This window comes from Primulina tabacum, chromosome 15 (assembly GCF_025594145.1).
Source record: "Primulina tabacum isolate GXHZ01 chromosome 15, ASM2559414v2, whole genome shotgun sequence".
NCBI classification, from domain to species: domain Eukaryota; kingdom Viridiplantae; phylum Streptophyta; class Magnoliopsida; order Lamiales; family Gesneriaceae; genus Primulina; species Primulina tabacum.
The window spans coordinates 25,665,979-25,693,416 of NC_134564.1; the positions used below are offsets into that span (position 1 = coordinate 25,665,979).

General features: G+C 35.0%; 2 protein-coding genes and 2 long non-coding RNA genes across 8 annotated transcripts; 2 read left to right on the forward strand and 2 right to left on the reverse strand.

Moving 5' to 3' along the window:
* The first annotated feature begins 239 nt into the window (after positions 1 to 239).
* On the forward strand, positions 240 to 2,859 carry LOC142527183 (uncharacterized). 5 transcript variants are annotated; one of them, XM_075631912.1, is made up of 6 exons: positions 240 to 392; positions 493 to 626; positions 1,822 to 1,860; positions 2,045 to 2,137; positions 2,250 to 2,297; positions 2,391 to 2,570. In XM_075631912.1, the coding sequence occupies exons 1-6, from the start codon at positions 317 to 319 to the stop codon at positions 2,457 to 2,459; spliced, it is 459 nt and encodes a 152-aa protein (XP_075488027.1). In that variant the 5' UTR covers positions 240 to 316; the 3' UTR covers positions 2,460 to 2,570. The 5 variants fall into 5 exon arrangements, with proteins under 5 accessions (XP_075488027.1, XP_075488028.1, XP_075488025.1 ...); XM_075631913.1 differs by lacking the exons at positions 2,250 to 2,297; positions 2,391 to 2,570 and adding an exon at positions 2,608 to 2,858; XM_075631910.1 differs by having other exon boundaries at positions 2,250 to 2,574.
* A 4,647-nt stretch (positions 2,860 to 7,506) lies between these two features.
* Positions 7,507 to 14,028, forward strand: LOC142527792 (uncharacterized). The gene is made up of 3 exons (XR_012815527.1): positions 7,507 to 7,726; positions 7,817 to 7,840; positions 8,935 to 14,028. It is a non-coding gene; the product is annotated as an uncharacterized LOC142527792 (long non-coding RNA).
* A 7,161-nt stretch (positions 14,029 to 21,189) lies between these two features.
* LOC142527963 (uncharacterized) lies at positions 21,190 to 22,202 on the reverse strand. Its single transcript, XR_012815568.1, has 2 exons — positions 22,051 to 22,202; positions 21,190 to 21,331 (listed from the first exon to the last, which is right to left on the reverse strand). It is a non-coding gene; the product is annotated as an uncharacterized LOC142527963 (long non-coding RNA).
* Positions 22,203 to 23,871: 1,669 nt separating this feature from the next.
* LOC142526007 (uncharacterized) lies at positions 23,872 to 24,395 on the reverse strand. Its single transcript, XM_075630281.1, has 2 exons — positions 24,209 to 24,395; positions 23,872 to 24,101 (listed from the first exon to the last, which is right to left on the reverse strand). Exons 1-2 carry the CDS (start codon positions 24,393 to 24,395, stop codon positions 23,872 to 23,874), a joined length of 417 nt encoding a protein of 138 aa, XP_075486396.1.
* Positions 24,396 to 27,438: the final 3,043 nt, after the last annotated feature.

Sequence of the window (27,438 nt, forward strand, 5' to 3'; positions counted from 1 at the left end):
ATTCTATCTGAGTGTTTTGTGTCATTGGAAAATTATTCCTTTATGATTGTTCATTATCTCTAGTTGGCGCTTTTCCACCCAAAGTTCAACTAATTTAACCCAGGGAAAAACTGTTCGTTAAATTTTAAGTATTGAATCACAAATAATCTTGCTAACTGTCACCCGTTTGAGGGATCGGATTGTGTTTATGTGCCCCATGTCAGCTCCATCTGTTTATACGACGTCATGTATGTTTTTCTATTTATTCTGCTCGCAGTTGTAGTTTTTGGGAAGGATTTGATTGTATAAAACCGCCTTTTTAATCTCACCTCCATCTATGTTTGGAGATCTTGTACCTAACAATAGTCCGCATTTACGCAAGTCTGGAAGCCGATCTGTTGTGTTTGATGTTGGTGAGAGAAGATTTATCCTACACTTTCTTTTAGACGTTGTTTTTCTCCCTTTTCACTGATTTATTCCATATATTAACTATGTTATGATGTTATCTGCCAGGTACAAATGAACTGGGAAATAGTGCTGAAGAAGATTTCTTACATTCTACAGTGTCAAATGTAATGAAGGGTATGAGTTCACCGTTGCCAAGTGTAGCTATTATGCCTTCTCCTGTTCTGCTATGGAGATTCAAGGTATCACTATAACCAGGTTTATCGGGTTAGTTATAAATATAATCTGGTCTCAAGTGATCTTTTGATTTATAACCTTCTTTGAATTTTTAATTTCCCGGGTATATCAACAATCTTTCATAATTGAGGGAAAGAGTATTATGATGAGTACATTTGCATATTCTGAGGTCCATTTACTTTTTTCATATATTTTTTTGGGTTGCTTGAAGAAAGGGGAACCATTAACAAGAAAAATGAGGGAGATTAACGATTTTTATTTTTCTCACTTTTTAGTTTGATAAAGTAGGAAATTGTAATTCGACTACACTTTTTAGTTTTATCATCTTGTACATCTCACAATTCCAAAATTGTCAAAAGTTATGAGTCCCATGGCCATTTGAAGTTTTATCAATATATTACTTTTTTGTTCAGTCTTTTGTTGTTCTAAACTCTTTGGAATCATACTCACCTTGTAGGGCCCTTGGTCTCACACTAGCGAACAAACATGGGGTACCGTGGTGTTACACACCTTTTGTCCTACTTCAGTTTCATCTCTTACCGTAGTTGTACACAATTCACTTTCTATAAATTGCGGCAAAGTCTATAATCCTCGAGCTTTACTCATTATGTTTTGGTTGATTGACATGTGTACAATTTTAATTATTTTATTACTTTTTTTCTATGTTTCTTTAGAAATGATATACATGTGTGAAGTGTCAAGCTGGAAACATAGACTTACTAAAACTGTAATGATTCTGGTGTGGCCAAGTGGGTATTAATGGATTTTTATGTTGGAAAGAATTTCAACAAATTGAATTTTTGTCATTATGGTAATTTATTCCATCTGGGGTTTCTGCTTCTGATTCTTCATCTTTTCTCCATGATTTATGTCATGATATGCTACTGACTTCAGGTTGGCACAATTTTAAATTTGTAATCGATAGTGATAGTTTTGAATTGAGTTTACTTGAAGATCTTGCACCTAACATATTGAAGTCGATTATTTCTCTTTAATGCAGTAAGAGTTAATCAGTTTTCACTTAATATTTTTTGTGTTACCAAATTATTATTATTGTGAAATATTGTGATGATTGAGTTCAAGCAAGGTTGACTATTGTGTTGCTCAAATCACTGCATCAATGACATAGAATTACAGCTTCAGTTTGAATAATATATCTTTTTGTCCATCGCGTCATTTTTAATCTTACTTTATGTTCAGGTATTGCTGTTTTTCATATGGGTATTCATTTGTTGCAAGGTCAGTGTTATACCTTAAAATGAATGTACACATGCTGATGCATGCATTCGATGTCTCTAGTATGTCTTTGTATATGTCTTGGTTGCATGTATTTTGATTGGATGACTAAACCTCAAAAGTTTTGCATGATATATACTTCATTTCTAGTTGGCTCCTATTGAGTTTTTTTATGATGACATTGCAGATTGGATGGGATTCTGTCATGAGAACGAGTGCAGATCTGAGGGATTTATTTTTATATGAGGCTTTTTTGTATTATAATCCACTTCTTCTTATGGTGAGTGAATACCGATATAAGTTGATCTTTTACACGGCGCAAAAATGTTAAAATTTATTTGTTCTATTGTCCCAGAATTTTTTTTCAACATATTGTGTCTGCTTTATTGCAGACTATGATGGTTTGGCTATGGGGAATAAATCTGTGGGTTTTTTCCCAAGTTAATGTTGGTTATGCTAAAATCTTTGACTTAGATCAAAGTCATCTCACTCATAAAGAAATATGGGGAATAAATCTGTGGGTTTTTTCCCAGGCTAATGGATGTAGACTAGATGGAAACAACAGGCGCTATCTCAGCTTGGAGAGTGGTGACATGTTATGAATTTTTATCCGGTGTTATTTCAAGATGCAAATGAAATAAGTCCGTACTTTCAAATGAAACATGTCTCTACCAGTACTGATATATTTTATATCTGCCAATTTTTATTTGAAATAGAAGAATCTAATGTATTTTTTTTTTCAAATTTCAGTTTGCAGGATGCATCAAGAACCAATATTACACCCAATCTCAATATGACGAGGTCAAAAGTGAATGGAGTGAATTTGTTTACTCCTATGTAGGTGCTTAAATGGATGGTGTATGTTGGGATAAATATTTTGTTTGTCATTGTGGATTTTTGGATATACTTTTGGTTTTGTTGATACATTTTTGAGTTATTTGTGGATTGATGAATATGTAATTGTGGATTCGTGGATATTCATCATTTTTAGATGGATAATTTATGAATTTAATTATATTAGTGTATTAACAATTACTTCATCAAAATAAAAAATAATGAAGTGTAACAGGTAAATTACTTCGTTGTTATTTGCAAATTGTGAAGTAACATAATATTAAATACTTCTTCAATAAGAAATCAGACGAAGTGATAGAATTAATTTACTTCAACATTTTCTATAAAAGCGAAGTTGTTTTGCGCAATTACTTCACCAAAATACAAATTATTGAAGTCTTTCGAACCACTTACTTCGTACTAAATGTAAATTGTGAAGTAACATAATATAAAATATTTCAACAAATAGGATAAATGCTGAAGTTATAGATTATATTTACTTCAACAAATAGGATAAATTATGAAGTTGTTTGTGACTATTACCTCACCAAAATACATAACTATGAAGTCTTTCACATGAATTACTTCGTCACTCAATGTAAATTGTGAAGTAAAATATTATAAACTACTTCGCTAAATAATAATTAAGACGAAGTTATATATAATATATTACTTCATTACTTACAATAATCGATGAAGTAAAGCACATTTCTTACTTCGGCACCGGTCCAATTCTGGACCCGTTTTCGTTCGAAAACCGGCCAAAGACTTCAGTATTTTCAATCATACAACTTCGGTTATTATGCGAAGTAAAAGGTACATCTATTACTTCACGTCCATATACTTCGGCACTTAACTACCTTATTACTTCATTGAATACGCGAAGTAAAAAGCGATTTTTCTACTAGTGGACACTACAAACGCGAGCACCACGTCCGTGTCATATCAACACCGTGTCGAAAAAATCACCAAAATTTAAAAGAAAAGATAACATAAAAGACCAAACCATTTTATCCAGGAATTTCAATTTCACTTCGAAGTAGAAGGAAACCATGGTCTGGAATTGTCATTTGCAATACCGCACTCCAGATAAAGATTTTAGAAGAATGTACTTTTTATTGATTCAAACACATCTGATGTATCATTTTGGTCTTTAAACTTTATAAAGCATTGGCAAAGGAAAAAGAAAATTAATTGTATTAATATTAACATTATATTATAAAGTACGTACCTTACATTACAAATAATTAAAGTAATCGCAACGTCTCAATCATGCATCTACCTGTTCCAAATTAAATCCATAATGGAGTTGTGATCTAGCTAGAGGACTAGAGTCCAAAAATGTAGGTTGAATACGTCTATTATATTTTTAAAACTGTGTAAATTAATTATTTAATTTAAATCCTGGAATGCTGATTGCTAAAGTTGTATTAAGAATAAGAAAAAAAAAATTAGGAATATGATTACTTGAGTCGCATTTGGCATTGTCTTGAGAAAAAAGGTATGAGAGGTGGAAAAGTGGGCACGAGCCTTTAGGAGCCAAAAGGTATAATTATTGATTTCTCTATTGGAAAAGAAGTCACAAATAATCAACTTTTTAGAGCACTTCCTTCATTTTTCGTGCCTTCTCGAGGGACCCTTCGAAAATTGATCGAATCTTATTAGTTTGTTATCTGTCACATTATTTTGAATTTTAGATTTTATAAAACTGCAAGCATTTGATCATCGTTTATCCATCACATGTATCTCGCTTAGTTCTTGCAAACCCATCATAGAGGTATGTAGTATCACAATAAGATTTAATTGTGTTAAGTTTTCTCGAAACTCGCATCGATGATATGAGACAATACTATTAGTGAGACATGTCATTCCTAGAGACTAACGGACTTAACAGCCCGACTCATTGACACCCAAATATATGTAGTCTCTCGTGTTCATTTGTCGTTTAGTATGAAGCTTTACGATACCCGAAGTATAAAAAAAAAAAAATTGTGTGTTAGATATCATCTATATTTTTTGTATAGTAGTAAGTAGTTGAGTCTAGTAATTAGTAACAGAAAAAAGTCACGAGTTCATTTATCATGGATTGTGAGGAGTGCGATTTGAGAAAATGATTGATGGGTCTCTTCTGGCAATTGAAACGCGAAGACTGAGTTTGAATGCCAAGACCTTATTCACTTTGGCTCAAAATAAAATGTTGAGGCCTCATATACTCATGCTTAAGAGCAAGTTTATGGATCGAGCTAGAATTATAAGGTCTAATTCACTTGGTCTTAAAATAAAATTCCGACTCCTCATACACTCGGGCTTAAGCTGCTTCCCAATAAATCCATGGACGGGCTCTTTTAACATTTTACTCGTCTTTCTTTCCAGTTTCCTGACGGTACCCGAGCAATAATAAGCATTGGGAAAACTGGTACTTCTTATCCCACTTCCTCGGCCATGGGAATCCACACCTGCTAGTTTTCTATGCACACTGAGTAAACCCTTGAACTAACACAATAATATGCAAATCATGTTAGTCAGATACTCTAAATAAGCTGTGTGTGATAAGATTGTCCGAGAAAGTTTTGGCACGAGGAATCAAACAATTGTTTTTTTTCATGTTTAGTATTTTTCCGCTGAAATGCTGAAATCGGGACGAATATATTGACAAAATTTGGCGTCATGTCAGTAATATTCAACTCCATTTTAAAAATCTGGGCAAATAAGTATTAAAAGTATACAAAAGGCAACTAATTACACTAATACAAAAATTTGATGATTTACAAGAAAAAAGCCGATGTAAGCTAGCTTACATACCCAAATTTGCAATTTTTTAAATTTTTTATTAATTGGATATCTAACGTCTAATAAATTAAAGGGATTTCTAGATCTGTACTATCATGTAAATATTATTACCGTGACGTGCATTGAAAGTCATTCAATGAATATATAATTAGGAAATAATTAATTAATTGCGATGCAAATAATTGGGGATTCAATGTATTCAACGCCAATAAGCCTACCCTTTGTATAGGGGTGTCTCAAGTCAGAATATTGTTTCTTAATTGGGATGCATCAGACTTGGCTTGTTAATCATTAATAATGTACATATATATATTTACAACCCAAAAATTTATAATTAAACTTCTTTTTTTACATTTAATATGTGTTTTTGCAAACTTATCCCGACTTAATTATTCCGTTATAAATAAGATATTCACTTATATATAAATATTTACATTTAATATGTGTTTTTGCAAACTTATCCCTACTTAATTATTCTGTTATAAGTAAGATATTCACTTAATTATTCTCTCTCTATATATATATATATATATATATATATATATATAATATGGACTTTCGACAAGATCAAATATAACTGTTTGAAGAAACTGGCCGGTATATAAAAAGGAGATTTCCCAAATAAAAATAAGACACTACAAAAAAAATGATTTTCCGCAGCACGTCATCAACAACGTGCATTAAAAGCACGCTGCGAATACTACTTTTCACGACGTGCACCTATATGTGCTGCGCTATTAATAGTGTTGCACTTGAAAAAAATAACGACGTGCATTAAAAACACTGTGAATATTCTCTCAAACAGAGTAACATCCATCCTTAAGCTCAAACTACAAAGACTTATCTATTCAGAACACCTTCGAGCATTAGAGCAAAGCTTTACTGATATATCAGATAATCATGATACATGCATTTGCCGTGTAGCAACTTCTTGTCGCACAATGCTACTCACTTTCGGAGAAATTCGACTCAGAAGACGAGGAAAAATAGTTGCAGAAGTTCGAGTTGATCATTATAAATTTCGTCTAGTTGATCGATTTTAGGTCATAGTAATCATAGTTCATTTCGTCGTCCTTTAGTAATATCCAGAATTTTTTATCAGTTTATGCGGACTGGAATTTTAAATCATTTATATATATATATATATATATATATATATATATATTTTGTTTTAGGGATCATTGGTTCTTATAGTTTAATATGGATAATTTTTTGAAAAATATTGGTGCAGCCACTAGTGAACTCACACGCAGTAAATAAACCAAAAGATAGTAAAAACTTATTTCCTTTTATTTTAGTAAATTATTTTTCAATTTTTGGGTCTGATCTTTTTGACATAGTCATGTGCCATGTGATAACTTATTCTTTAATTTATTTTTAAAAATTTAATTATTTATCTATTTACATAAAAATAAATATTTTATTTAATTTGAAATATAATTACGAGTTTTGAATAGTCTCAAATTCCTCAATGGCGCAAAAGATTTAGTTCATGAGTTTCATTTCAACACATCAATGTTATTCATAAGAAAAATAAATACTACAGTTTTATTTTAATCTTCTTCTTCTTTAAAATAACTTTTGGCTGTTTTACGATTTCCAATTTGCCATTACACTTAGATGTGTTTGCAATATCACTAAAAGATTGATTATTCGCTTTTCACTTAAAAAAGTTGGTTAATTCTTAACTTTGGATTTTGTTTTCATTTCTGTTTCTATTCAACTTTTAATTAAAATCTCAAAGTTAAGGAGTGCTTGCAATCACTAAAAACAAGTGATTACTGGATTTTGACTTAAAGAAATCAGTTTTGTGTATTTCTTAAACACAAATTCTATATTAAATTTTATTTAATTTAATTGAAATTCAAAAGTGTGAGAAACCAATTTTTATTAATCATTATTTGGCAAAAACTAAAATAATTATTTTAAAGTGCGAAATTAAAATATGTTAAAAATATGTATTAGCAAATATCGATATTATAGACCATATTAAAATACATATGAGAATTGAATAACACACGAGAGTTGAAATAATTAGACGGGGAAACCACCGCCCCGTCTTCCCTGTAGCTAGCCAGGTAGTCTAACTTTCAGTACGTAAAGAAGTCAACCTCTTCCGCTGGTGGTGCTCTTGTGCGTGATCTGAAGCTTCTTCTTCAATCTTTCCTTTTGCCATTTTCTTGTTCCTCTAAGTGAGTAGAGCTCGATTCCAGCTATATTTAAGTTCCAAGGAGTTTGATTGAAGGTATCCCCAAGTCTAGGGGTTCAAGTTTATGCTTTTATAAAATTCAATTTTCGGTTCAATGGTTGATATATATTGTATTGTTGGATGTAGATTTAAGAATTTGGCGACCATGAGGTAAGTTCGGAAATTTCAGTTTAAGTTAACATTTTTACTCGTCTCTTTGAAATTGAATCCTAAAAATATTTTATGTTAGAATCTCGAGTTTATTGTTCCATAAAAGTTATACAGATGTGTTTTTATCTTCGAAATGACACCAAAATAGTTTAACTTGATCGAGAATCGAAAGAGTTAGGAATATTTACTAGAATTTTGTTCGCAAGTAGAATGAAGTCAGTGTGTTCAATTAAATTTTGTGAATAAACGAAGAGAATTTGAATCTGGTCCCAATCAAGTTATGTTTTATTTCCAATCAGCGGAACTTGATTTGAGTAAAAAATGAGTTAGATACGAATTTTATGCTATTATGTACCGAAGCTGAAATATGTCTCAGAACCTGCTCCGCATGGTTTTTGTTTTCATGTGTATGAGCTTGTTAAGATAATCGAATCTCACTTTGATGTCTTCTGATGTAACATGAGAAATCGAGTTAAGATTGCAGCTATTTATGGTAAGTACATTTTTGTGTGATCCGCACACCTAACGGCCACACACAGAGCTGCCCCACGCCCTGGTGTGTGAAGAGGGAGGGTAAATCAGGGATATGCCTGGCCAGGTAAGTACCCAGAGAGAGGAAGGCTCGCGATTTGGGCGCGATAAACAAGGCAGAAAAAAAGCTTGTATATGGCTAAGAGTTGAGTTTCAAAAGTAATTATTTTGAAAATGAGTAATTATTTGATAGAAATAAATTATTTCTCACAGGTTTGGATAACCAGGAAGCATAAAAAGCTTCATAAATTATTGTGGTAATTAAAACTGACGAAGAAGGTGTGAATTGACCGTTTCGATTACGGCGTCTACAACGACATGTAATTTATCTGATGTGTATTGACTAATTTTATGTAAATTATGAGATAATGTGCTCTTTGTGATATTGAAATGCATTTTATTATTATTGCTCATTTATTAAGATAAAACAATATTTTTAGATATATTGAAATATTATGTTAATTATATGCATGGCTGAGCACGGGTTAATATTAAGTCATGAATCTGTTGTTTACGTGATTTTATTTTATCATTGGATGAGATATTTACACATAAGAGCTCAGGGTGTATTAGCATCACATGAATTATGATGACTAGCGGAAGGGCCGAGTAGTTCAGCGGAGTGACACCCCCGATGTAGATGTTCAAGGCCGAGGGATTACATGACACGTCACACCCCCGACACATATGGACATTATTGTTTGTCATTGATTCGTTGGATCAGATTGATACCCGAGATTCTTTGGTACCCTATATGCATTTCATTGAATTGGTTATCTACATGTCATTTATATATGTTTTAATGTATTAGATCTTCGTAGTTAGGTTTGACCTTGTCTCTCAGGCCAACTGTGGGTTGCCCTGTGATTCCATAGCAGGTTATACAGATGGTCCTGATGCAATTGGCGGAGCGTCTGCAAGTATAACCCAGTGAGTTGATTCGTGTTGAGTTTGGAGTCCTAAATATTTATACTGCATATTGAACAATTTTCCTGAAAGATGCCCCATGTATTTTGTTTTGATATACTTGATTGATGGATTTTATTTGTTGTGATCAATCTTGGCCGGGTCTTCATGTGATTGGCGTTGTTTTGATGTATTGGACTCTATTTTTGAGCATAAACAGGTTGTTGTGTTGTTTGTTTCTTCGGTCTGTCCTATTTACGGGTGGATCATGCCGAAATTTTTGTAAGACCAAATGGAAAAATTGTACTCATTTTTGTTGTTTACATTAAACATGGTCGAATTAGAGTTTAAAACACTCGATTCTAGACACAAATAAAATGATTGGGTATTTGATTGACTACTTGCTCTTATTTGATTTATTTGCTAAATTTATTTGACTTAGTTGATTTATGGCTGGTAGTTAAGTACGTTGACACTTGGTTTATAATTTCCTGGTAGGCTAAGTATTATATATCCTTGAACTTGTCAATGGTTATTTATTATTGTGCATGTGAATTAAATCATTGTGCCTAGCAAAATAATGACACCTGAGGAAGAGGCGGAAAGGAGAAAGAATTTATGCAAGATTCTGAAGCACATAATGTAGGAGTAATTGATGGTATTGGCAGAGGTAGACGTGGCTGTCATAGAGGAAAGACAACTCAAATTTTGAACAGAGAGGTAGAAATGAACAAGATCCACCAACCAGTCTAGAAAAGCATGTAGCAAAATATGTGTATGTTGCTCAAGAGGTTCAATAGTTGACTCAAAGAATGAGAGAAATGGACATAAAGATTGCTCAATTCCAAGATACACGTCCCCCAAAGTTCTTTGGAAATGAAAGTGGTGACAAGGATACATTGTGGTTGAAAATAATTAACTATTTATTTAATATGGTGGAGTACACACCAGAGTTGAAACTTGAGTTAGTTGTTTACAAGATCAATGATTGATTGAACTTTTCTTGCACTGTAAATTCCCCGATAAAATTAATCTTTTAAGTTCGAAATATTCGCAAGTGCACGAATTAAGTTATAATATAGTGTAGAAAATACGAGTATTGTTCCAACATAGATTTATTAGACAAATTTATCTTAAGCACAATTCCTTAGTTAATTAAAACAATCAATGGATTAATTAATCAACCAAATTAAATCTGATATAAAAAATACCAAGAATAATATAAATAATATAAATTAAAATAATTAAATAAACAATTGTTACGATCTCAGTTCACCTACCTCTGAATCTCTTCTAATGATTGAATTTCAATTCTTATGCCATGCTTTCGATGAAATTCCCTAATTTATCAAAATAATCCGTCGATCTATATTAACCTAATTAACAAAATACAATAACTAAGTGTCCTTGTGTTATTTAACAATTGTAATCACATTAACAAATTGTGAGATCCTCAAACTTTCGATCAATTGGACTATTACTATCAACATGTATCCAATCTCATTGTTAATGTAAGTTGTAGAACCATGGATTTTGTCACTCTATCATATTGTAAAATCTCATCTCTTTCTCAGTTACAACATATAAAACCACTTTGAAATTTATCATACTCCAAAGAGGCAATAAAAACCAATAACATAATTAACTACACTTCAAAGAAAAATTAAATTTTAAAAAAGAAATCAAAATATAATTTTTGGGGTATGGTCCTTGTAAGAACTTATATTGTTCGACAGATACCACAAATAATAAAAATATCATAATAGGATGTAAAATAGTAAATTTGTGTTCAATCAGAATTAAGTGTTGTGTCATATGTTACAACATCTAAGACAACATGCAGGGTAATATTAAAGTTTGTAACATAAATTCACATTAAATAAATAGATTGACGAGATTAAATTTGCACAAATATAAATACTTGTGCAATGCCTTATGAAAAAAATCAATCACTAGAAAACCAAACCGTTTACAAAACCTATCATTAGTGATTTTCTAAAAACTCAATTCCTCAACACGTTGAGAAAATAAACGCTTTATAAAATCAAATACTCAGAATAAAACTTATTCAAGAAAGCAAAAACGTGAGCCAAAAATTTGAAACAACAAAACCCGATCTCCAGCCAACTTCGTCACGGATGTTGTCTGTAGATGTTTCCAACATTCAAGGCAACACGTCCAGCACTCTTCAAAACAGCAACGTCTTTGTAGAATTATTTGTCTCTGAAATCTCGACGTGCAAAAGTGCATCAGTTATGCATTCATGAAAACCTTCAAGCGAAGAGTGAAAACCATATAAATCGAAAAAGCTCTCTCTTAAAAGTTTGTGTGAATCCTCAATCCAAGAGCTCTTTCCAAAGTGCGTGTATCAATAATCGAGAAGGCTTGTGCACAAGAGAGAGAGAGCTTCAACAATGTCCTTGATCTTTATTTATAGATGTAGACTTTTATTCTTCAAGGAAACCTATTTTACAAGGAAAGTGAGAGTTTAATTAGAAATAAACTCCTTTTAAACATTGATACCATATATTATTAAATCATTATCATAAATATAATATATAGAAAAGGTAAACCCAATATTCCACATAATCTTATTAATAGGAAATTAAATTTAAGGAAGATATTATATCACAATAAAATCTTAACATAATTATCTAGAAAGGCAAAACCATAATTAAATATTATACTCGATCAAATCAACAAGGAAAAGATAATATTAGGGAAATCAATTTAATATGGAAATTATATTTCCCTTCAATCTCCCCTTTTTTACTTTTCTGGACAAAATCAAATCAAACTCAATTTGTCAGTTGAACTCCAGTTAACTCCCCCTTAATATGAGAATTTTTCTCCCCCTGAATAAAATCAAGTTAGTACGGGTGTTTTTCGTTGTGTTGGCAACACCTGAGACAACACCTGCAAAAAATCATTAGCAGTTCATTAAAACAGAAACACATCAGGGAAGCAAAACCTTAACAAAGCAGAACATTAAAAACGAAATCAAGCAAAGGTATCAGATAGATGGTATCATTTGATCCTTTCAATTCACACTCCCTTGAGTTTGAGTCACGTCTTCTCCCCTTTTTTGTCCAGAATGGACATCTACCTCCATAGCCAGACGATAGTCAGAAACTAAGTTCTCGTAGGAGACCATATCAGCTTTGACCCGTAATCACTTACCAAAATTACTGAGATAATTGCGTCCAAAATCATTTCAAAATAATTTCCAGAATTGAAACCTACATCGATTTTAACACCACTGAACCATCAAAAATCACAAATATTGGATTGCTAGCAAAATCCGGATTTTCATCGAATTTTCTATGTTGAAATACGCATACCCTCTTGACCAACAATATTCACAATGTTATGTTTATGCATGACCTATTTATGCCTAATAACAGAATGTAACAGAAATAGAAACATGAAAACAAATATGAGATATGTTCACAAATGTTGGCAACATCCTCTGACAACACGCACAATTTCCAAAAAGAATTTTGATTTTTCTCCACACTTGGTGACTTAGAAACTCTTGATCATAGAAGTGGTAGCTCCCACACTAGAAGAACGATCTTCTTTTGGACTGCTCTAGGTAGTTTTTTCCAATTTCTTCTATTTTGATTTCTGTGTTTAAATTCAGAAGAGGTAGCTCCCACACTAAAAGTACAGTCTTCATTAGACTCTTTTAGGTAGCTTTTTTCCAATCTTTTCTTCTGATACAAAGCATGTTTATAAATATTTTCAATCTACTCAAATCACATTTCACATGGGACAAACTCATGATGTACATGATTATCCTTCACTACTTAGTGAGTCAATTAGAGTATTTTTCATGTCCAAATGTGTTATACAAGATCGAATAAGGAATTATAAGTGTAACAGAAGATTACGCAACATCATTCCAACACATCATATCACAGTATGCATGAAAATGCAAAATGTCTAATGCCTAAAAATGCACATGCATATTAGGTGTTATCCAAGATGTTGTAACATCTGAGACAACATCTATGAATGATCAGGCAGAACACATGCTGAGAGATTTCCTAAGGTTGGAGAATCTCTCAAAGTCTAATGCTTTTGTGAATATGTCAGCCAATTGGTTATTTGTATCAACAAATTCCATCTGAATCAATCCTTTTTCTACTAAATCTCGAATGAAGTGATGTCTAATGTCAATGTTTTTAGTTCAAGAGTGTTGTACTGGATTTTTTGAAATTTCAATTGTACTAGAATTATCAAAGTACACAACTAAGGTCTCCCTAATAAAACTTATCCAAGAAAATCGTGAAAAGTCATCCACACACACAAAAGAATATTTTTTTATCTCCGAAAATTTCAACTTCCATAGGACCCATAAGGTCCATGTGAAGTAACTCCAGACAGCGTGTTGTCTAAGATGTTGGCAACACTGGATGTGACACGCGAGTCTGTTTTCCTTTTTAACAATATCCGCACACATATGGTATACCAGATGAGAGATTAGGCATACCTCGTACTGCATCGTACTTACACAATTTTTTCAAGGTTTTGAAGTTTACATGACCGAGTTTTTGAAGCCAAAGGTCGAGTTCACTGATTTGTGCATGATTGCATGAAAGTTCCTCACCTATTTGGTAGCAATTGTCTGAAGACCTTGTCCATGTCATAATGCATAAATTAGTTTCATCGAAAACTTCACAGGTGTGCTTATTAAACTTGACATGCCAATTATCATCACACAATTGGCTTATGCTAATCAAATTCGAATTTAGTCCTTAAACATGGAGTACATTGTGGAGCTTTGGTAGTCCTTCGACATTCAAAGTTCTCTTTCCAACAATTTTTCCTTTAGCTCCCCCTCCATAGGTTACTCTACCACATTTTTGTTCAACATAATCGATGAGATATTTTCGTGACCCTGTCATATGACGTGAGCTTCCACTATCAAAGTACCAGTAACCTGCAGTGTGGCTTTTTAGTGAAGTATACACAACATCACATTGAATTTTTACCTTTGGTACCCAAACCTGTCTTACTGTAGGTCGATTTATGAAGGTGTTGCAGAAAGTGTTGTGCAACATTTGAGGCAACATTCGGCTTGACTTTTGGTTCATGCGGTCGTCCTTGAGTTTAAAACAATATGGCCTGATATGTCCAGGTTTAAAGCAGTAATGACATACATACCTTCGTTTTCTCTTCTTAGGAACAGGTGCAGTGGGTTGTCTTTTCGGAGTAAAGCTTTTGGTTGAAGGTGTAGGTTGTGGCGGTGTGAATGTTTCAGTTTTTCCTTTCACAAAGACAGTGGATTTTGAAGATTCACCAGTTTCATGCACACTGTCTTTGAACCCTAGACCCTTCTTGTCATCTCTTCCCATCGAAAGTATGGATTCGAGCTTTGATGTGCTCGAATTAAACTTGGACAAGATTTCAGTTGCCTTTTGAAGTTCTTCTTTGGTCTTTCCAAGTTCTAAGTCCTTTTTCTCAGAATTACTTCAAGTTTGACAACTATGGCTCTTAGATCAGTGTTTTCCTTTACAAGAGTGGAGTTAAGCTTGTTTCTTTTGGTCCAATCCTCAAACAATCCTTCATAAAGTTTATGAACACTCTCAAGAGTCATCTCTTCATCATCAGCTTCTGATTCATCATCTCCACTCGAATTTCCAGAAGTTGTGGATTTCAATCACACTGATTTTTTGCAGATGTTGCGGTCAGGTGTGGCAACACCTAGGGAAACACCTAAAGGATTCTCCTGCAGCCTGCGATTTTTTATCAATAATGCAGTCAAGGAGGTGTGATTGTCTTCATCATTGGATTTCTCCTCCTCATCATATTTTTCATCGCTTAGAGATGCATTGTAGCCTTTGTTCTTTCGCAATCTGTTGGCACATTCATTTGCATAGTGTCCAAACCCCTTGCACTCTCTACACTGCATTGAATCATACTTCCTTGAGTTAAATTGTTCTCTGCCTTCATTACTTGGTTGAGATTGTTGCTTGGCAGGAAACCTTTGCGGTCTCTCGGGTGCTGGAAGACTAGGAAATTTCGACGGTTGTGCATCATTCTTCTTATCTCTGATTATTTTCAAGTAATCCCCAAATTTCTTTGTGATATAGTCAATGGAATCCTCACAGATATCCGACTCATTAACCTCTTGAGATATTTGAAGGAGATCATTGTAAGAATCATTTGATACTTGGAAGGCAATCGTTCTACCTTTGTCCTTCTTCTGCATATCCACGTTCATCTCGAAGGTGCGAAGTGAACTGATAAGATCTTCCAAAGCCATCTGAGTCGTGTCCTTAGCCTCATCTATTGCACAAATTTTTATGTTGAATATTTCGGGCAAAGAACGGAGAACCTTACTTACTAATCGTTCATTGGAGATGGGGTCTCCAAGGCTGAACGCCTCATTAGCAATTTCCCGTAGGCGACGATCATAATCCAGTATGTTCTCAGATTCTTCCATCCTCATCATCTCAAACTTGGAAGTAAGCATCCTCAGTCTTGTTCTTCACACGCTCTCAGAACCTTCACAATGTCTTTGGAGAGTATCACATGCATTCTTAGCAGAAATACAGTTTGTGATCAAACTGAACATATTCATATCGACTGAAGTGATGCATTCAAGGCCTTTGAGTTGTAATTCGAATTCTGCACTTCATCAATAGTCCACTCATTTTCAGGCTTTATCAGGATATCACCATCTTCGTCTATCCCTTTTGGTGGACTCCAACCGCTGACAACACGCTGCCAGGCTCGTTCATCTATGGATTCAATATATATTCTAATCTTCACCTTCCATAGACTTTAGTTAGATCCATTCAAAATAGGTGGTCGAAGTACTAGTAGTTATAAGTAAAGCGTCAATTTAAATATTTCTGTCAAACAAAACAAAACCAGAATCAGCACTTAGTATATCAAGAGTAGGCTCTCATACCACTTGTAAGAACTTATATTGTTCGACAGATACCACAAGTAATAAAAATATCAGAATAGGATGTAAAATAGTAAATTTGTGTTCAATCAGAATTAAGTGTTGTATCAGATGCTACAATATTTAAGACAACATGCAGCGGAATATTAAAGTTTGTAACATAAATTCACTTTAAATAAATAGATGGACGAGATTAAATTTGCACAAGTATAAATACTTGTAAGGTGCCTTATGGCGAAAATCAATCACTAGAAAACCAAACCGTTTACAAAACCTATCACTAGTGATTTTCACAAAACTCAATTTCCTCAACACGTTGAGAAAATAACCGCTTTCTAAAATCAAATACTCAGAATAAAACTTATTCAAGAAAGCAAAAACGTGAGCCAAAAACTTGAAACAACAAAACCCGATCTCCAGCCAACTTTGTCACGGATGTTGTCTATAGATGTTTCCAACATTCAAGGCAACACGTCCAGCACTCTTCAAAACAGCAACGTCTTTGTAGAATTATTTGTCTCTGAAATCTCGACGTGCAAAAGTGCATCAGTTATGCATTCATGAAAACCTCCAAGCGAAGATTGAAAACCATATAAATCGAAAAAGCTATCTCTTAAAAGTTTGCGTGAATCCTCAATCCAAGAGCTCTTTCCAAAGTGCGTGTATCAATAATCGAGAAGGCTTGTGCACAAGAGAGAGAGAGGAGAGAGTGAGAGAGTGAGCTTCAACAATGTCCTTGATCTCTTATTTATAGATGTAGACTTTTATTCTTCAAGAAAACCTATTTCACAAGGAGAGTGAGAGTTTAATTAGAAATAAACTCCTTTTAAACATTGATATCATTTCTCATTAAATCATTATCATAAATATAATATCTAGAAAAGACAAACCCAATATTCCACATAATCTTATCAATAGGAAATTAAAGTTAAGGAAGATATTATATCACAATAAAATCTTAAAATAATTATCTAGAAAGGCAAAATCATAATTAAATATTATACTCAATCAAATCAACAAGAAAAAGATAATATTAGGGAAATCAATTTAATATGAAAATTATATTTTCCTTCAGTCCTCTAAATCCTAAATAAAATAAAAGAGAAAAAGAGAAATTGATGTTGAGTTTTGTGCAGCTCCTTTCGCTCTCCACTTGGTGGCTGCTCCTCCTCTATGTAAATATGATGTTAATCTCCAAAATCAAATGAACCATCCCAAATTTTGCGCATTAGGGATGGGATATAGCCTAGAGTCTGAGATTTCATAAATGAATCTCGCCAAATCATGTTTCCTTATCGGGCCGCGATGGGGCGGGAAAAATCACACGCCCTAGCACGACTTGCTCAAAATTTCATTCTTTCTTGCATGCCGAGTGCGTTGGGGTGGCATAAATCACCCACCCTAGCACAAGATGCTCAACATTATTCTTTTTATTTGCCTCGGGTGCGCTGGGGCGGGAAAAAATACATGCCTTAGAGCGAGCTCCTCGCAACTTAGGCCCATTTTCTTCTTTTGCGCTACAATCACCTATAAATCAAGCTGAAACACGTGAAGGGATATATTTTAATGCCCTATGAATGTTTAATTATAAAATCATACGAGTATCCAAATACATCTTGAATGTCAAGATCTAAAATTTTTAAAACTTTCGCTGTGTTTGGGCACGAGAAAACCGAGATCCCAACATTAGATACGAATTTTATGCTATTATGTACCGAACCTGAAATATGTCTCAGAACCTGCTCCGCATGGTTTTTGTTTTCATGTGTACGAGCCTGTTAAGATAATCGAATCTCACATTGATGTCTTCTGATGTAATATGAGAAATTGAGTTAGGGATGCAGCTATTTATGGTAAGTACATCTTTTATTAAGTATGTGATGTGCTATGATCAATAAACTAAGCCTAGGTACAATATGAAAATGGTAAACTTGTATATGGCTAAGAGTTGAGTTTCAAAAGTAATTATATTGAAAATGAGTAATTATTTGATAGAAATAAATTATTTCTCACAGGCTTTGATAACCAGGAAGCATAAAAAACTTCATAAATTAATGGGGTCATTAAAATTGACGAAGAAGGTACAATTTGACTGTTTCGGTTACGACATCTACAACGACATGTAATTTAGTTGATGTGTATTTATTACTTTTATGTAAATTATGTGATCGTGTGCTCTTTGTGATATTGAAATGCATTTTATGATTATTCCTCATTTATTAAAATAAACAATATTTTTAGATAAATTTAAATAATCTGTTAATTATATGCATGGTTGAGCACCAGTTAATATTAAGTCATAACTCCGTTGTTTACGTGATTTTATTTTATCATTGGATGAGATATTTACACATAAGAGCTCAGGGTGTGTTAGCATCACATTAATTATGATAACTAGCGGAAGGGCCGAGTAGTTCAACAGAGTGACACCCTCTGATGAAGATGTTCAAGGCCGAGGGATTACATGACACGTCACACCCCCGACACATGTGGATACTATTGTTTGCCATTGATTCATTGGATCAGATTGATACTCAAGATTCTTTGGTACCCTACATGCATTTCATTGCATTGGTTATCTACATGTCATTTATATATGTTTTAATTTATTAGATCTTCGTACTTAGGTTTGACGTTATCTCTCAGAACTTTTGTGGGTTGTCCTGTGATTTCATAGCAGGTTATACACATGGTCTTGATGCAGTTGGCGGAGCGTCTGCAAGTAGAACCCAGTGAGTTGATTCGTGTTGAGTTTGGAGTCCCTAAATATTTATACTGCATATTGAATAATTTTCCTGAAAGATGCCCCATGTATTTTATTTTGATATACTTGATTGATCGATTTTATTTGTTATGATCGATCCTGACCGGGTCTTCATGTGATTGGCGTTATTTTGATTTATTGGACTCTATTTTAGAGTATAAACAAGTTGTTGTGTTGTTTGTTTTTTCGGTCTGTCCTATTTATGGGTAGATCATGTCGAAATTTTTGTAAGACCAAATGGAAAATTTTACTCGTTTTTGTTGTTTACACTAAACATGGTCGAATTAGAGTTTAAGACACTCAATTCTAGACAAAATAAAATGATTGGGTGTTTGATTGACTACTTGCTCTTATTTGATTTATTTGCTAAATTTATTTGACTTAGTTGATTTATGGCTGGTAGTTAAGTAAGTTGACACTTGGTTTATAATTTCCTAGTAGGCTAAGTTTTATATATCCTTGAACTTTTCAATGGTTATTTATTATTGTGCATGTGAATTAAATCATTGTGCCTAGCAGAAGAATGACACCTGAGGAAGAGGCGGAAAGAGAGAGAATTTATGCAAGATTCTGAAGCGCATAATGTAGGAGTAATTTATGTATTGGCAGAGGTAGACGTGACAGTCCTAGAGGAAAGACAACTCAAATTTTCAAGAGGTAGAAGTGAACATGATCCACCAGCCAGTCCAGAAAGGCATGTAGCAAAAGATGTTGATATTGCTCAAGAGGTTCAATAGTTGACTCAAAGAATGAGAGAAATGGATATAGTGATTGCTCAATTCCAAGATATCTGTCCCCCAAAGTTCTTTGGGAATGAAAGCGATGACAAGGATACATCGTGGTTGAAAAGAATGAACTATTGATTTAATATAGTGGAGTACACACAAGAGTTGAAACTTGAGTTAGTTGTTTACCAGATCAAGGATTGATTGAACTTTTTTTGCATTACAAATTCCCCGAAAAAATTAATTTTTTTAGTTCGAATTATTCGCAAGTGCATGATTTAATTTATAGTAAAATACGAGTATTGTTCCAACATATATTTATTAGACAAATTTATCTTAAGAACAATTCTTTAGTTAATTAAAACAAAAAATGGATTAATTAATCATCCAAATTAAATCTAAAATAAAAAAATACCAAGCACAATATAAATAATATAAATTAAAATAATTAAATAAACAATTGTTAAGATCTCAGTTCACCTACCTCTGAATCTCTTCTAATGATTGAATCTTAATTCTTATGTCATGCTTTCGATGAGATTCCATAATTTATCAAAATAATATGTCGATCTATATTATTCTAATTAACAAAATACAATAACTAAGTTTTCTTGTGTTATTTAACAATTGTAATCGTATTAACGAATTGTAAGATCCTCGAACTTTTGATCTATTAGACTATTACTATCAACATGTATCTAATATCTTTTGTCAATGCAAGTTGTAGAACCATGGATTATATCATTCTATCATATTATAAAATCTCATCTCGTTCTCAGTTACAACATATAAAACCAATTTGAAGTTTATCATACTCCGAAATGTAATAAAAACCAATAACATCAATTTCACACCTCAATCCTCTCTTTCAATGTTCAGATGTTCAGATGCGTTACTTTGTTCCTAATTAACTTAAATGTTAAATAAATAAAGTATTAATTATTTTATTTTTCACACCTTAATCCTCTCTTTTAATAATGATATTATGTCATACATTATTTATTTTCCTTTAATTTAGCAGAATGCATAATATATATGACCAAAAGTTAATTGATGAAAACAATGAATCGAAACTATATTCTTTCTAAATCACGTTAACAAATTGTTAACATCAAGCACTTATTATCATATCAAAAGTTATAATGGTTAGTCAAAGGTATAGTTATATTTTTTTATACTTGTGGCAGTACAGAATGCACATATTTGGGTGTTAATGAGTTGGATTGTTAAGTCCATGAGTCTGGGGAGGTACATGTCCACTACAAAAAAGGGGTAGCGACGGTTTGGAGGTCCGTAACCGGAGGTCGCGTCGCCTTCTATAGCGACGGTTTCACAATAACCGTCGCTATTTGTTGAAGAATACCGTCGCTTACTTGAGCGACGATTTACATACAAACCGTCGCCTAATTTAAGCGACGGTTATATACAAACTATCACTAATATTAAGTGACGGTTTAACTTAACCGTCGCTATATTAAGCGACGTTTTTTGAAAAAACCGTAGCTTAATGAAGCGACGGTTTTTAATCAACCTATAAAGAAAAAATTATAATTAATCAAAATACTACGCAAAAGTTCATAAATAAAATACTACACAAAAATTAAAATTAAGTATTAAATTTTCTGTAAAGAAAACTCTTTAAAAACCTGACGTGCGTGAAGATATGCAGATCCACCGTAACGTTGGAAGATCACACTGACGAGCAAATCTACGAAATTAATACGAAAAAATATTAGTACAAAGTATAAAAAACCAAAACTTTGAAAAAATTGATAGAGTTTCGCTACTACCAGAGAAGAAAAGCGAAAATCGCTGAAGAAAATTTTCGCGAACCTCGGTATATATAGAGTTATAGCGACGGTTTTTGCAAAAACCATCGCCATTAGCGACAGTTTTGAGTTAAACTGTCGCCAAGAGCGACGGTTTGTGCACAACCGTCGCTATTGACGTCGGTAGTCGAAAACCGTCGCTTTCTTTTTTAAAAAAATTTCCTTAAATATGTAGTGATATAAAAATATATTTTGTCCACTATAATTGAAAAAAATTAACAAAAAAATTTGAGAAATGTAATCATATTACTAATCTACGAATAATAATACAAGTGTTTGGTACAAATGTCATAAAAAAATCAGGAAAACATGTCATTGTAATCTTTTTTCTAAAAGTATTCAATAATTAGAACGAAATATTTTCAAAAAATTACTTTAAGTTTAAAAAAAAATTTCTTACATCACAACCCTGATGGTGAGCTCAATCCTGTCATCAGGCGGTGGAGGAGGCGGGGAATCATCGTGATGTCTAGACATATTGTGTAAACTGCAAACCCAAAATGTTAAATTTTCTGTAAAGAAAACGCTTCAAAAACCTGACGTGCGCGAAGATATGCAGATCCACGTAAGGCTGGAAGATCACACCGACGAGAAAATCTACGAAATTAATACGAAAAAATGTTGGTACAAAGTAAAAAAAACAGAAACTGCAAAAAAATTGATAGAGTTTAGCTACTACCAGAGAAGAAAGGCGAAATCGCTGAAGAAAATATTTGTGAACCTCGGTATATAAAGAAAATGTTAGTACAAACTTAGGTGGCTAAATCATGCCAAAAATTGCCTCAAATCTCACAATATTTGACTTCAAATATCCTTGCCATTCTCGAAAATTCAGCTACCTAAGTTAAGAGATTTATTTCTTGATCCGAATACCCTTCATTAATTCGAAAATATGGTGGCTAGGTGTAAGGATTTGCCTCCAAATTTTATTGTAGGTTCCCATGCATCCATGCATCAAGATATCTAGGCATCTATCCTAGTAGAGATTTTTGAAAATATGCAATATTTATGCCTTAGTCTTACTAGGTCTAATATATTACCTTCCAATCTTGCACTATATTCCCCAAATTCGAAAATATGCATGATATGCATAATTTAATGACTTGATATTGTATTTCCAAAGTATTCCCATATATCTCCTCAAAATATATGTACCCAAAAATATAGTAATAAAATCCTAATATTTCCTTGAAAATATTTCATTACAAGGTTGATTAAGAAGAAAAATATTCGGTCCTCACATCCCTCCTTCCTTATGAGAAGTTTCGTCCTCGAAACTTTAGTTGGCTTGGTCTCCAAATAGGTAGGGATAATCCTTTCGCATTTTCTCTTCCACTTCCCAAGTCGCTTCTCTCTCTATGTGGTTGGACCATTGTACTTTGACATAAGGACTGGTACGTCGTCTAAGAACTTGTTCCTTGGTGTCCACAATTCTGATGAGGACTTCTTCGTATTTCAGTTCTTCTCCCAAGTTTCCTTCGGCCAAGAGTGGTTCTACTTCCAACACAGTGACTTGGGTCCGGAATGTATCTCCTTAGTTTGGATACATGGAATACGTTGTGGATTCTTGACATGCTTGGTGGCAATGCCAGTCTGCATGATAGCGTACCCACTTTCTCCAATATTTCAAAGGGTCCAACATATCGAAGGTTCAGTTTCCCGGCTTTACTGAGTCGGACAACTTCTCTCATAGGCGAGACTTTCACATAAGCCTTATTGCCCACGTTGAACTCTACCGGCCTTCTTTTAAGATCTGCCCAACTTTTCTGTCGGTCTTGAGCTGCCTTGAGTTTTTCCCGGACAATTTTAACCTTGTCCACGGTCATCTATACTAGCTCGGGTCCCACAACGGCTTTCTCTCCCACTTCATCCCAATAAAGTGGTGATCAAAATTTTCTTCCATAAAGAGCTTCGTATGGATCCATTCCAATGCTGCTGTGATAGCTGTTGTTGTAAGCAAACTCAATTAAGGGTAAATGAGTGCTCTAGTTGCTACTGAATTCAAGAGCGCATGCTCGCATCATATCTTCTAAGGTTTGTGTGGTTCTCTCAGTTTGCCCATCGGCTTGCGGATGATAGGCCGTACTTAGGGTCACTTTCGTTCCCATGGCCTCTTGAAAGCTCTTCCAAAAGCGCGAGACGAACCTCGGATCTCTATCAGATAAGATACTCACCGGAACTCCATGCAGTCTCACAATGTTGTCCATGTACAATGAAGCCAACTTGTCAAGGTTGTAATTCATATGGACGGGTAAGAAGTGTGCAGTCTTTGTGAGTCTGTCTACGATCACCCATATACCATCGTGACTTTGCCTAGACTTCGGCAATCCTACCACAAAGTCCATGGAAATATGCTCTCACTTCCATTCTAGAATTTCCAGAGGTTGCAGTAATTCTCCAGGTCGCTGGTGTTCTGCTTTGACCTGCTGGCATACCTGACATCTGGAGACGAATTTAGCTACATCTCTTTTCATGCCATTCCACAAGAAACTATTCTTCAGGTCTCTGTACATTTTCGTACTGCCTGGATAGACTGAGAATTTTGACTTGCGGGCCTCTGCCATTAGTCTCTTGGCGAAGGTTATCACTGTCGGGCACACACAGTCTTCCTTTCATCCATAAAATTCCCTTGCCACCAATCTGATGATCCTCAGACTTCCCTTCTCTTACGTGCTCCTTAAGTTTGGTCAGTACCGGGTCTCGATCCTGGTTTAACTTGATGGTCTCCTGCAGACATGGCTGGGCTGAGAGGGAAGCTAAAGTAACTTTTCTTGGGCCTCTTCCGACTTAGCGCATCAGCCACTTTGCTTGCTTTACCCGGATGGTAGCTCATGGTCAAGTCATAGTCCTTCAGAATTTTTATCCATTGTCTTTGCCTCATATTCAACTCCTTTTGGGTGAACAAGTACTTGAGGCTCTGATGGTCTGTGAAGATTTCACATTTAGCACCATAGAGGTAGTGCCTCCAAATCTTTAAGGCAAAGACAACCGCTATCAGCTCCAGATCATGAGTAGGGTAGTTCTGCTCATGCGATTTCAACTGCCTTGATGCATAAGCGATCACTCTTTCTTCCTGCATGAGTACGTATCCTAGACCTTCCTTAGAGGCGTCACTGTAGATAGTGAAATCTTTATTCTCTGTGGGCAGGATCAACACTGACGTGGATGTGAGTTTCTCTTTCAATGTCTGGAAACTCTTCTCACAACCCTCACTCCAGATGAATTTAGAATTCTTCTATGTGAGTTTCGTACGAATTTAGAATACTCCAGAGGAGAACCCTTCGACGAACTTCAGGTAGTAACCTACCAATCCAAGAAAGCTTCTGATGTCGGTGGCATTCTTAGGTTCCGGCCACTCTGTAATTGCCTCTACTTTCCTTGGATCCACTGACACTCCTGCTCTCGAGATCACGTGTCCTAGAAAGGACACACTCCTTAGCCAGAATTCACACTTGCTAAACTTAGCATAGAGCTTATTCTCTCTTAAGATTTGCAGAGCAAGGTGAAGGTGCTCTTCGTGGCTCATCTCGTCAGGAGAATAGACGAGGATATCGTCGATAAATACCACTATGAACTGATCCAGGAATGGCTTGAACACTTTGTTCATCAGGTCCATGAATGCTGTCGGTGCGTTTGTCAGACCAAAAGGCATCACCGTGAATTCATAATGTTCATATCTGGTTCGAAAGACTGTTTAGGGGATATCTTCAGCCCTGACCTTCAACTTGTGGTAACCTGTCCTCAGGTCCAATTTAGAAAAGACAGCGGCTCCTTTAAGTTGATCAAAAAGATCGTCTATCCGCAATAGCGAGTACCTATTCTTGATTGTGATCTTTTTCAGTTCTCTATAATCGATGCACAATCTCATACTCCCTTATTTCTTCTTCACGAAGAGTACTGGAGCTCCCCACAGGGACACACTCGGTCGAATTTACCTTTTATCTAGCAATTCTTGGAGTTTTTCTTTTAGCTCCTTGAGTTCGGCTGATGCCATTCTGTAAGGTGCTTTAGATATTGGTGCAGCACCGGGAACCAGATTGATCTCGAACTCAACTTCGCGGTTCGGGACCGTCCCCGAGAGTTCTTCTGGAAAAACTTCTGGGAACTCTCTCACTATCAGGATGTCCTCCAGTTTCAGCTCGACTTCTTCTTTTATTTCACTGACCATTGCTAGGTAGATGTCTTCTCCGGATTTCATGGCTCTCCAAGCTTGAGATGCGAAAAGCAGCGATTTTTGTTCCTTGTATTTACCGTGTAACACGACTTCTTCCTGATCTGGGGTTCGGAGTTTGACTCTCTTTCCCTTACAATCTACTATCGCATCGTTTCTTGCTAACCAATTCATCCCTAAGATGATGTCGAAATCGACCATGATCAACTGTATCAAGTCAGCACTAAAAGTCTGATTACTTACACTGATTTTACAATCTTTGTAAGTTTCGTGAGTTTCAATGGCCCTACTTGTAGGTATGGCCATTCGAAAGGGCTCATTTAGTTTCTCGGGCTTATATCCTAACTTCTTAGCAAATCTCTTAGACATAAAAGAATGTGTAGCACCACAGTCAAATAATACATAAGCATGCACTTGCTGAATAAATATGGTAACCTGACACGACATCATTCGCTTCGTCTGCCTCCTCTTGCGTCATGGCAAACACCCTGGCGTTTGGTTTTTTCTCCCGTGGTTTATTGGCATTCACCCCAGAGTTTGACCCGTCTCCTCTACTCGGTCCAGTTGCTCTGTTGGTGGCGTCTGGACATTCTGCCATACGGTGTCCTGGTTTCCCGCATCCAAAGCAGACACCGCTCGCTCTACGACACTCTCCCAGGTGTCGTAAGTGGCAAGTTGGGCAAGGCTTAATAGCTTGGTAGTTAGTGGCAAGCGAAGGCTCTTTAGATGGTCCACCGGATTAGTTAGGCCTCTTGAAAGTTTGACTATTATGTGAGGATTGACTACTCATAGGCCTTTTGTTCTTAAATACCTTCTCCCTGCGCTGAATGTCAGTTTCAGCTCGGATAGCTGCGCCCATCAGGTTCAAAAAATTTGCTGGGTGATAGACTGCCAAAGCCGACTGGATTCTGCTGTTCAATCCTTTTTTGAAGCGATGCAATTTTAAAGCTTCATCCGCCATGATTATCGAAGCATAAGATCCAAGGGCATTGAATTGAGGGGTGTATTCCACAACTGACATATCCGGAGCTTGAATGAAATTTTCAAACTCACTCAGTTTCGGCAATCTGACCTCGTTTCAGAAAAACTTCTCGAAAATGCTGCCACGTGATTGGTCCTGCAGCTGTCATGGCTGGCGAGATTGCCTACCACTACTTGCCTGCTTTATCCTCTAGGAAAGGCACTACCACATCCACTTTCAGTGCCTCGGGAATTTCCAATAGCCGCAGCTGAGTCTCCACACTTTTCAGCCAGCTCTGGCTGACTTCAGGGTCGGCAGCTCCACTGAAGGTTGGACACCTATTCTTACGAAGTGATTCATAGTGAACTTGAATCCGTGTTTCGGTGGAGGTGGTGGTGGTTGATTGGCATTTGGGTTCACTAATCCTTGCAGCGTCGTTGCCACGATCGTGGCTATAGCCATCAGGTCTGCTTGGTTAAGACTGAACCCAGGTGGTGGTCCATTATCTACTTCATTGGCATTGTTGTTGTTAGTGTAGCGAGGGTTGTGGTTTTGTCTCGGAGGTCTACCGACCATTTCTTACAATTTAAACGTTTCTAAGAATTTTTTTCATAACGATAGGTTTGAATGAATAAGTTATGATGGAACAACTAAAATTAATAAATAAACATAACTTTATTAATTTTTTAATATAGAGAACAACTGAATGGAAACAAATAGTACTAAATGAAAACAAATCGTACTGACTGAAATAATATAGCAACAATGGGAAAATAGACTCTTAGTAATAAA

Coding starts and splice junctions, on each gene's coding strand:
- LOC142526007 (XM_075630281.1), bottom strand. CDS start 24,395: ATGAGGCAAAGACAATGGATAAAAATTCTGAAGGACTATGACTTGACC. Junction 24,102..24,208: donor TAAACCAGGATCGAGACCCG/GTACTGACCAAA, acceptor TGTGCCCGACAG/TGATAACCTTCGCCAAGAGA.
- LOC142527183 (XM_075631910.1), top strand. CDS start 317: ATGTTTGGAGATCTTGTACCTAACAATAGTCCGCATTTACGCAAGTCT. Junction 627..1,821: donor TTCTGCTATGGAGATTCAAG/GTATCACTATAA, acceptor CTTTATGTTCAG/GTATTGCTGTTTTTCATATG. Junction 2,138..2,249: donor ATAATCCACTTCTTCTTATG/GTGAGTGAATAC, acceptor GCTTTATTGCAG/ACTATGATGGTTTGGCTATG.